This window comes from Coenobita brevimanus, chromosome 26 (genome assembly GCF_032717465.1).
Source record: "Coenobita brevimanus isolate Jiangsu-jjx chromosome 26, ASM3271746v2, whole genome shotgun sequence".
In the NCBI taxonomy this organism is placed as follows: Eukaryota; Metazoa; Arthropoda; class Malacostraca; order Decapoda; family Coenobitidae; genus Coenobita; species Coenobita brevimanus.
In genome coordinates, this window is record NC_136979.1 from 42,026,914 (window position 1) to 42,039,440 (window position 12,527).

General features: G+C 38.6%; 1 protein-coding gene across 1 annotated transcript in view; it reads left to right on the forward strand.

The window, feature by feature from the left end:
- The window catches only part of dpy (fibrillin-like protein dumpy), a 442,341-nt gene that overhangs the window by 248,195 nt on the left and 181,619 nt on the right, over positions 1-12,527 (forward strand). The window contains 2 exon segments of the mRNA XM_080267992.1: positions 3,572-3,640; positions 8,960-9,037. Of these exon segments, the coding sequence (XP_080124118.1) occupies positions 3,572-3,640; positions 8,960-9,037 (147 nt within the window).

Genomic DNA, 12,527 nt, shown 5'->3' on the forward strand with positions numbered 1-12,527 from the left:
ATCAATCATGTAATTTTGAGTATATTTTGTTCTATAGACATATGCTCTCTGCGACCCCAGTTCAGTACCCAGCATTCGGCTGTTTAAATGTTTCATGGCTTGAATGTGTCATTGTTTGGGAGCTTCGGAGGGTGATGGGAGACACGTATTATTAGCTTATACTGTACTGTACATGAAAATCCCATATCCTGTCAGTACAAACAAGATGTAAGAAGAAACTTTACATAGTCTATTGATTCTTTAACATCGTCATGCATTCCTGCAATTCTTTTGCACAAATCGATTGTAATTAAGGATTAAATTCAAATTTTATGGATTGCAAGAGAGTAGGGAGGGAGGAGAGGCTGGTGTGTTGTTGCCAGTTATGGAATGTTTGGTTTGTGAGATATTGCTGCCAGCATTATTGTAACACCTACAACTCATTCATTGAAAAAACACTATTGTAAGGCAAGATTAGCATCACTTTAAGCCAGGAAGAATGTTATTTATTACAGTTTTTCTGCTGCAAGTAAATGTGGCATCATAGGTTATCTCCTCTATTCCCTAGCTGCAGCACTGGTATTACCATCACAGAATCCATTAAAATAGACTACAGTATCTGCATATTCTTCATGGCTGTACATATGTGGCATGCTGTTTCATGAACAAGTGAAGCTGAACCCAGTGAACAACTGAACATGGAGAATAGTATTTAAAGTGAGTGCCTCGCCTGCAAATCTTCCCGTTCAAATGACACTGTGTATGCAGGGTTGCCAAGTTCTTATCATCAGTCTCGCTAGTTTAGCCCTGAAAACTTGCTAGAATGTTGCTAGGTGGTAAACAGTGCAAAATATCACTAGAAAATACGATTGAATCTCTAGCATATCACCTGAAATGACGAAAATAACCAGAATGTAGCTAGATATCATGTTGCCAGATGTTGAATAGTGCCACTAGGTAGAAGCAAAAATAGGTCTAGCTGCAAAGTCATTAAATTGGCAACCTTACGTCACTATTCTCACGTCACCATCATATGAAAGAAATGGTGCCACATGTACTTGAAGCAGAGAAATTGTAATAAATAATAATATTACTCCTGACTTAAAGTGATGCTAGTCACTCTTTACAATAATATCTTTTTCATTGAATGAGCTGCAGGTGTTATGATAATGCTGGTAGCAATATCCTACAAACCAAACATTACATAACTTTCAACAACAAACCAGCCTCTCCTCTCTCCCTACTCCCTTGCAATCCATAAAATTTTAATTTAATCCTTTATTACAGTCGATTTGTGCAAAAGAATGGCATGAATGCATGATATGATGTTAAAGAATCAATAGACTTTGTAAAGTTTCTTCTTAAATCTCATTTGTACTGATAGGATAGGGGATTTTCATGTACAGTACGGTATAAGATAATAATACTCATCTCCCATCACCCTGCGAAGCTCCCACCGGATTACACATTCAAGCCACAAAACATTTACACTTAAACAGCCGAATGCTGGGTACTGAACTGGGGTTGCAGAGAGTATATGTTTATAGAACAAAATATACTCAAAATTACATGATAGAGCATTGATGTAAGTTTTTGTCATACATTGCGTTACACCCTGTATGTACAGTAAAACCTCGATTTAACAGACTTCAATAGACCGAAATTAGCTATTATCGGAATCGAGGAGCTACCGGACTAAACTCCTATATATCGGAATATGTCCTTTAAACCCAGAAGCAGTCTGGACTGCCTGACCACTTCAGCTATGTTCACCACAATAAGGTAAATAAAAGACATGTTTATCAGTGTACAGTACCGTGTATATATATATATATATATATATATATATAATGTACCATTTGATTAATGTAATGAAGGTATAACAGAGTAAGTACTGCAATGCTAGTGAAAACAGTTTATAAACCATTGGTGCAATCTAGATTAAGGTCTGATATATCGGAAAAAGTCTGGATTAGCAGGGGGAAGTCCAGATGTCACTTTTATCGGAATTTCGCTTTTTTTTGGAATGGCTTGGACCCCAATTAGTCCGTTATAGTGAGGTCTTACTGTATATATGTATATATATATATATATATATATATATATATATTGTTACGGAACAGAGAAAGATAACGTACACTTTCAGTGAGAATGCTAAAAATCACTACTGTCCCGTAAAGTTCCAGGTTCAAAACAAAAGAGTTAGGTAAAATTACAAGTTAAAGTTTAATGCTTAAACTAACAACAAAACATTCAGGACTCATAAGGATAATGTAATGGCAAATAAACAGGTTAAATATATGGTTAACTGCAATAGCCTCTATTAACACAAAATTAGCAAGAGTAAATTTATCTAAGTCAGCCCTGATAAAATGAGATACCAGATAATACTCAGTGAATGCCAGATAAATAATTACAGATACAAACTATCATCAAAAATGACTGACATAAAGATCCATACATGAATTACAAAAACTTCACCAGGCCCACAAATTAGACTTATGCTACACAGTACAAGAAAAAATACAACAGTTATACTCAAATTACACACAGCTGCTAGATGTTTGGAGATTTCTTGAGCACTCACAATAATAATATCTGTACAGGGGAGGACAGAGATATGAACAAAATGAGGAGCAGATCTAAGTGGCAATGATGCAGAGACTGAGCTCATTATATAGGGGCCGGCAGAGCCTGATACAACTTGTAAGAGGACGCGCAAATGAAAGCCATGGGGACAAAGAGATGACAATCCCGCAAAGTATAACAGAGATGTCGACTTACTCTACTATAACGGTAGAAGGGGGGGACTGAGGCAGAACACGCTCGTGATCAAACATGCAGCAACTGTGCGTTAAAATTACACAAAGGATGATGAAATCATAGGCTATGTAACAATATATATATATATATATATATATATATATATATATATCTGTTGCCAGATGCCATAATCCCATAAGGGGTGGCCATTTGACTTTGAGTTATTGGTTTTATGGGGAGGGGCACTAACCCTCCACCAACCTACTTGTTGACACATAGGGAGCACATATGGGTTGGTTATATGGTTACCACCCAGCGTTGTAAATGGTTTCTTGGCTTACAGGAAACCATTTGGCTTGTCACTCGATGTAAAGCCACTATAAAGGAAAGAAGAGCAATAAAAAGTGACAGGAATGATGAGAGATATAGGAAGAGAGGAGGGCAGGCACAGAAAAAGAATGATAAAGGCTAAGGAAAAAGTAGACAGTACTACATCATGTGAGTGGATGATGGTTGCCACCACCTACCACCATATATATATTTAAATATATATATATATATATATATATATATATATATATATATATATATATATATATATATATATATATATATATATATATATCTGTCTATCATCTCTATCTGTCTGTCTATCTATCTATCTATCTATCTATCTATATACTTAGCGGGGTTAGAATCCATCTGTACATTGATTATTAGTAATTTTTTTTTAATCAGTAATTTCACTCAGCATAAGAAGGATCTTGTACTGAAGGGGATAATTTACTGTTATTTGAGAAGAGGCAAACTCATTCTTGTTCCCCTACAGCCTGTACATGCGATTCTGATGATGACTGCCCTCGTGGTCATGGCTGTGATGGTTGCACCTGTAAACCACGTGAGTATTTATATGCATGTGAGACTTTTAGATACAGTTTCCCTTCTTTTAAACTGTCAGTTATGGCACCTTTACTCTGAATTCAGATTTTTTGTCTTGTCTTTTTAGGTGTACAAGCATGAGCTAGAGTTGTGCTTACTCTCTGGGAAGTCATAGTAATGGTTACACACTGAATGGAGAACCTGCTGTCCATTGTTAAAATGATAGTTTGAAGCTTAAACTACAAGGAGAACTGTTCACTGTGACACACACATAGCTCACGCAGTCCACAAAATCCCAAAACTACCAACAACAGGTCTGCATTTAGTATGAAACCCTAGCTCTGACTTATTTTCAGTCAGAGATAAGGGTAGAGGATGAGCACTATCATGCAGCGACTTCTTAACTTCCATACTCACCTCCCTATTTCTCATCACTGCTTTCAGTGAACCAACAACCTTCCTTCCCTGCTGTACCCTTTCACGCACTTCATCCCCCAAAGTTCCATCCTTACTCATCACACTACCCAAGTACTTGAATGCACTCACATTCTCCATATCCTCACCATCCAACCTCACTGTACATTCTGTGACTTCATTCCTCTCAAACACCATAACTTTACTTTTGTTTACATTAACTTTCAGCTTCCTCCTCCTACACACTGTCCCAAATTCATTCACCAAACCTTGCAACTCCCATTTATCTTCACTCAACAATACTGTATCATCAGCAGAAAGCAACACTGGAATCTTCCAAATCTCACCCTCATTCATTCGAGCCACCCCCACAACCACTGCCCTACCTTGCACCTCCTTCACAACACCATCCATATATATATTAAACAGCCATGGAGACATCACACAACCCTGTTTCAGTCCCACATTGAGATCAAAGAACTCACTCAGCTCACCATCCACTCGCACCGTAGCCCTAGCTCCTTCGTACATACTCTTCACAGCATTCAACAATTTCCCCTCCACCCCATATATTCTTAATACCTTCCACATACCTTGCCTATCTATTCTGTCATAAGCTTTCTCCAAGTCCATGAAGACAGCATACACTTTCTTTCCCTTCTCTAGATATCTGATCTACACATCCTTTTCCCTTCCTAAATCCCCCTTGTTCTTCTCCAACTAGCTCCTCTGTCATATGCCTAACCCTATCAATGAGTATTCTACCATATATTTTACCAGTCACACTAAGAAGGCAAATACTCCTATGGTTACCACATACTTCTCTCTCTCCTTTTCCTTTGTACAAAGGAACAATTATATCTGATTTCCAGTCCTCTGGAACCCTTCCCTCTTCCCAAGCCAATCTACACAACTTCCATATCCACTCCACAACAATCTCACCCCCATACCTCAGCATATCACCACACACTCCATCAGTTCTTGGGGCCTTTCCCATCTTGATCTTCTTCATTGCTTCCACTATTTCCGCCCTACTGATCTCTTCCTCCCTCGTCTCATCTCTTCTTCTCCCAGCCATTCCCCAACCACTTATACTCGCATTGCTCTCACTCTCTACATTCAACAAATCCTCAAAGTGCTCCTTCCATCTCCTCAATTTCTCTCTCTTCTCCACCAACAACCTATTATTCCTATCTTTCACCCCCCTACTATATCCCCTTCCACACTGCCCAACTTTCTTTACCTCCTGCCAAAACAATTTCTTATTCTCCATCCATTTCACACTGAGATTCCTCCCAAACTCTTCATCCACTTTCTTCTTACTCTCCTTCACCAGTCTCTTCACCTCCCTTCTCCTGCTCACATATACCTCTCTCTTCTCTCTCTCATCTTCTCCCCTACCTCTACCTGCTAACCATTCACTATATGCCTTCTTTTGTTCCACAGCCCGTTTCACCTCATCATTCCACCATGCTGTCCCTTGCACACCCTTGCATCTCCTTCTCACTCCACAAACCACCTCACACGCTGCGCCTATCTCTTCCGTGAATATCTTACATAGGTCTTCCACCCCTTCCATCTGCTCTAGCTCATACCTTCCCAATCTTTCTTCCACTATACTCTTATACTCTGCCATTTTCTCACTATCTTGCAAATTCTCCACTCTTCTCACAGGAGCTGTTTCCTCCTGTCTTCCCCTTCGTCTCCTTAACCATTTTCTTTGCAGCTTTATCTTGGCCATATATATATATATATATATATACAGTATATATATATATATATATATATATATATATATATATATATATATATATATTTATATATATATATATATATATTTATATATATATATATATATATATATATATATATATATGTATATATATATATATATATATATATATATATATATATATATATACATATATATATATATATACATATATATATATATATATATATATATATATATATATATATATACATATATATATATATATATATATATACAGTATATATATATATATATATATATATATATATATATATATATTTGTATATACATGTATATATATATATACACAGTATATATAAGATTCTTTCCTCGTCCTTCTGCCTACGGGTGACTTTACGCTCCCTCCTCCGTCTTTCTTTCCTTCATTCTTTCCTCTTCCTGCTGCCTATGGGTGACTCTACACTGAATGACAAGCCAAATGGTTTCCTGTACACCAGGAATCCATTTACTATGCTGGGTGGTAACCATATAACCAAATTTTGGCACCTGGTGGTTTAGTGGGTAATTACAGGTCTCCAGTCGGACTGAGCCGGTGAAGATTTATGTCCAAGGGGTGGGTCGGGTTTATTGCTCACATAATGCCACTCAGGGATGAGTGAGGCTGGTCACTTTCATCTTAAATGTCAGAACTTGCCTAGCCCCAGGCTCCTACGCACCTCATGGTGCAACGTAGGATTGGATGATGAATGAATATACAGTATATATATATATACAGTAGGGGGGTTTCAAGAATACTCCTCCAGTATCCCTGCTTGTCGTATGAGGCGACTAAAAGGGTTGGTGGTGGGTTAGTGCCCCACCCCGTAAAAAGAACCAACTAAAAAAGCGAACAAAGCGCCTTGGACCCGGACTGACCTTACGTTAACGACTAAGGAACGGACGAAGGACATTCTTAGGGTGGGAACATGGAATGTGAGAGGAGTGAATGATGAAGTGAAAGAGAGAGAGATTGTTCAGGTGCTTGAGGATGCAAAAGTGGATATATGTGGATTGACTGAAACTAAATGGAAAGGTGAAAGAGTGAGAGAATGGGAATATGGTTTAGGTATATGTGCGGGAGTCAATGAAAATGAGAGGGCAAGAGAGGGAGTATGTCTGATGATAAGCAAGAAGTGGAAGGAGAATATAAGAGAGTATGGAACAGTGGGTGCAAGGATTGTATGAGTGAGGATGAAAGTAGGTATACAAGTGTGGGCGATTGTGTGTGTGTATGCCCCGACAGAGGATCGAGTGGCAAGAGTGAAAGATGAGTTTTGGGCGAGTGTAGAAGCGTGTATGGACAAGTTTGAGAGGAGCGAGAGAGTGCTGTTGATTGGAGACATGAATGGCAAAGTTGGGAATGTACGAGTGGATGGAGTGGTTGGTCAGTGGGGTGTGCCAGCTGATGTAGATGGGAATGGAAGTGCTTTGGTGGACATCTGTGCTTGTAAGGGGTTGGCAATAGCCAACACCTACTTTCGGCATAAGATGATCCACCGGTATACATGGAGAGTAATGAGGAGGATGGATGGTGAACTTGTTGAACGAAAGGCAATGATAGACTACGTGTGTGTGGATGAGTGAATGAGAAGACAAGTGTTGGATGCAAGAGTGTGGAGAGGGTGGGGGAATGGAGTCTCGGACCATCACTTAGTGATGGCCAAGGTAGAGCTGCAAAGAAAGTGGTTGAGGAGACGAAGGGGAAGACAGGAGGAAGCAACTCCTGTGAGAAGAGTGAAGAAATTGCAAGATAGTGAGAAAATGACAGAGTATAAGAGCATAGTGGAAGAAAGACTGGTAAGGTATGAGCTAGAGCAGATGGAAGGGGTGGAAGACATATGTAAGATATTCACGGAAGAGATAGGTGCAGCATGTGAGGCGGTTTGTGGAGTGAGGAGGAGATGCAAGGGTTGGATGGTGAGGATATGGAGAATGTGAGTGCATTCAAGTACTTGGGTAGTGTGATGAGTAAGGATAGAACTTTGGGGGATGAAGTGCGTGAAAGGTACAGCAGGGAAAGAAGGCTGTTGGTACACTGAAAGCAGTGATGAGAAATAGGGAGGTGAGTATGGAAGTTAAGAAGTCACTGCATGATAGTATTGTGATCCCTACCCTGACGTATGGAAGCGAGGCATGGACCTTGCAAGAGGGGAACAAGTCAAGAGTGAGAGCAGTGGAAATGAGTTACTTGAGAGGAGCATGTGGATTGACGTGGAGGGACAGGTTGACGAATGAAGAAGTGAAGGAACGCTGTGGGGTGGATGTGGATGTGGTTGAGAAGATTAGGAGAAATACACTGAGGTGGTTTGGACATGTGAAGAGAATGGAGAATGAAAGACTGACTAAGAGGGTGTATGTAGGTGAGGTGGAGGGAGGGAGAGGGAGAGGGAGACCAATGATGAGGTGGAGGGATGGAGTTGAGAGGTATATGAGGGAGGGGGGGATGAGTTGGGGGGAGGGTAGTCAAATGGTGGGTGACAGAGCGACTTGGAGGCGTTTTGTCTGCGGCCACCCTTTGCGGGATTAGGGCGTCGGGTTATAGATAGATAGATAGATATATATATATATGACTTCAAAACAACTTTGTAATGAATTATGAACAACTGTCAGTAAGTGGGTGTTAATTCATTGGGAACATCAACAGTGACACACCTTGAAGTGAAACAACTTTCAGTGAAGACTAGCTGTATGTGTGCTTGTGTGAAAAATATATAATTTGATTAATATAATGTACAGGATCCTTATATCATATTGTGTTCTATTGTGTAGGATTTCTACTGTAATTAGTGTTTGTGCAATTCATTGTTGTCAGATTTATCCATGAATACTGTAGTGTATGACTCTGTAATTCTGAGTGCTGTACTGTTGGGGACGAAAGTTCACCTGATATTTTACTTACTGTTTTTCTCACTTTCCATGGCTGACTAATATTCCTAAACTTGGGAGGCTTGATATGCTTCTCTGCCCATAGATGATATGGTGCATTAGGGAGGAAAGTAACAAATAGGCCGTTAAGTGTGAAGTATGCATAGCAAAACACTTTGTGAACTTTGTCCTTCGCCATGCATGAATCATGCCAAGCTGTTGATTTTTCTTATGACCTATATCATATGACTCCAGTTAACCTTGCATCTGTCTTCCTCTTCCCAGCACAAACAGAAGTGGGCTGTTACCCTCCTTGCAAGAGTAACGAAGTGTGTGACTTTGACCAACGCGTCTGTCGGCCAGGTAAGGGATCCTTCTGACACTGGATGACCTTGGCTGACCATTCACCAGGGTTTATTACTCTGCTGACTCTGTGACTGACTGCCATGGTCCAGTTATGTACATGTTGTTGGGACTTATTTGTGTATGAGGCAACTTTTGACTTCAGAGTCTCCTTTCCTTCCATGAGTGGGGTAAGATAGACTGGGGAATTGGTTGCCTCATATTTGAGACCACAGCTGCCATACTGGGCAGTGAAGTCAGAAAACTCTGTCTAACTTTCTGTTTCCCTTTCTCTAATACTTCTGCCGCCCTGGCATGTAGTTCGGCCTGCTGGTTAACTGCTTGTTATCACACTAACACATAATGTAACTGTAATTAAATCCTGCTAATTTTGCTGTGCCAGGAAAACAGTAAACATAATGGGTAGGAATAATCCTCTGTGCTAGAAAGCACACCCAGGAGAGAGAGAAACTCCCTCCAGAAACTTGTATCGGCTGGTTATGAAGGAGCAGCAGCCTGCAGTGAGGGGCATGTGGCTTGAGCAACAGCATGAACAACCCCTGCCTGTATTAACGCCAGCATCACCTGTAAGTATTGCTCAGCTGAATGATGCCAGACTCACAACTGCAGCATATCCAGTTGGTCCATGATACTGTCTATTATTATCTGTGAATTATGGAAACAGTGTTTTTAGCAGCACTGAAAGTCATTCCTCTAAAGATTTATGATTTTTCTTTTCCTAAGTTGAGGTGCTAATTGTTTTAGAGTTTTAAGAATTATGGCTTATGATACATGTTATTGCAAACAATTTTTTTATTGGCATTTGAGTCCATAGAATCAGACTGGATAGAGCTGTCAGGTGTGGCTGACATAAATGGTAGTGCAGCATGGAATCAGCTTCATACCAATATTCAGAATGGTCATGCATTGACCACAGTGCCCACTTGCCATACCACTGTTTCTTCCTACTTATTATTCTTACTTTTTGTGTTGTCACATTCTGTTTGTACTCTCTGTTCTGTCATATGCAGCTGTCTACCTTTCTCTTCTTTCGTACCCATTGTACCATACTGTATTTCATCACATTTTATTTGCTCTTCCTGTTCTCCTTTCATCAGCTTTCCTCTGATTTTTCTTCTCATCTTTTGTGTTGTATTTGCTGTTATTCTTTTTGTTCTCCCTCTTTTCTGTTATTTGCTGTTGTTTTTTACTTTCTCTTCTTTCTCACTCTACGTATTTAATCACATACTGTTTGTGCAGTACTCCCTCTGTTCCTATGTCAGTTCTCCTTTTTTCTTCTGTTTCACCATTTAAAACAGTATTTTTTTATAGCCATATTCTGTTTGTACTTGCTCTTGTATAGTATTCTTTTATTGCCAATTCTCTGTTTCTTCTCCTTCACCCTTTGTCCCCTCCCATATCTTTTTTTGGCAGTAGCCATTTCTAGTCTGTAACACTCTCAGGCTCATATGACTCTCAGCAAAAGAAAATCATCTTGCATTAGCAGAAATAGAATATATGAGTAATTTTGATCATGAGGGTTTATGACAGCTGTATTAACTTTCAGGCTTCTGTGACACTCAGCTAAATAAATCATCTGGCATTGGCTGGCACAGAAAAGAGTTGTTCCAGCCATGAGAGCGTTAAAATACAATAATGCTTGCTATTCTCCCGACCACAAGCTACCTATATTAACATTTAGATTGCTGCTTTTTAGTTTTGTTCTGTATAATGAGCTTCTGAAATATTTACTTTCCTGTTTCTGAATAGTGTCTGCTTGATCCTCTACCTCATATAATATTTACATAACCAAACTATTTCATCCCATTTTTATAAATGTTTTTTGAAGGGATTATGTGATAATAAGGTTTCTTTAACACTAATCCAGTATTGTTTATTTGATACTGTGCTAACTAATCTAAAATGGTATTTTGAATGTACAATGATGTCATAATAATGCTGTGTTGGTAGATTTTAAGTGCGTTTTCTACAGTTGCTTTCCCATGCTTCCGTGAAGTTTTTTGGTCATGTTTAGGCATGTCACATTTTAAACCAGAGTACTACAGCAGCTTTTTTCATGCGTAATTATTCCACTATAAATGCTTTCCCTTGCCCTCCCCTCCCCTCCCCTCTGCCCCTTTGGGATTGGTCAGGCGCGTTGCGATAAACCCATGTATGTGTGCACTGTTGCGGATGAGCCAAGCTTCCAGTATTGTTTGGCAGCATGATATCTTTAACCCCATCCTATTTCATTCTTTACTTTAACAATCCTTTTGTCTAATTTTATAATATTTTACAGTATAATATTTGTGTTTTTCTTTCCCTGAAATTCAAGAACTTTCTCTCGTTTCAGTTCACCTTTACTGTTCCTAATTCTGTATCCCTTGCTTTGATGCTTAGCTAAAACCTTTATAATTTGTTTAACTGGCTGACCTAAAGAATCTTTGTTTTGTCTTGGCACATAATCTCCCATAACTACTTAAACCCATGTTACTAACTTCACCTCCCAAACATAATATATGAATCACTGATCCAGCAATCATCTATAAACAGTAAACCGTATGCACAGCCATAGACATGCTGAATACTTTCATGAGCAATTCAGAGTGCTTAGGTATCACAGATGATAGTGTAGTATGAGAGACTAGTATTTCGCAGTATGTCATAGAAGGCTAATACTGTGCAGTGTCAGATACTTAAGGCTAATGCTGTAATATATAGGATGCTTAAGGCAAATACTATACAGTATAGGATATTTATGGCTAACACTATACAGTGTAGGATACTTAAGGCTATTACTTTACATTGTAGGATACATAAAGCAAATACATTGTAGTATAGGATAACTGAAGCTAAAACTATACTGTATAGATTATGTAACTTAGACCAGTATTGTACTATGCAGTATAGTATAACTAAGATAAGTACTGTGCAGTACAGTATAAAATTTTACATGGTTTATGTAAAATATGAGGGAAATTTAAATGAAAAGCAATACATCCTTGATTTAATGGACACATATGTTAATGATTACAGAGAAGAAAAAAAATGCATGATTGACAGTGTGATATTGCTAGTGATGGATTATTTTCAGAGACTGTAATTGTCTAGTAATTGGCAATGTTTATGCCCCGTTTGTTAAACATTTTTCTCTGTTTGGTATTATTGTGTTCAGAAAATCATGGATTCATTTGCTTGATTAAAGTATGGTATTGCAAACACATCCCTAAATGCTTAGGATTTAACTATTTAGGAAAATAGAACACATGTTTAAGTAGAAAGATTCAAAATCAAACAGCTAATGTAAATATTACAAGGATGACAGTACAGTAGAAATGTAAGGAAGATGGTGTATCTAATAATCTACTGGTTGATGATTGAGATATACAGGCTAAATTATCACAGTATCAAGTAACTACTGTACTCATACTGACTGGAAGACACACCAGTTATTAAGTTTTGAAGGTTTGATTTTTAACATTTAATTCTTGACACTACCCAAATCAATCTT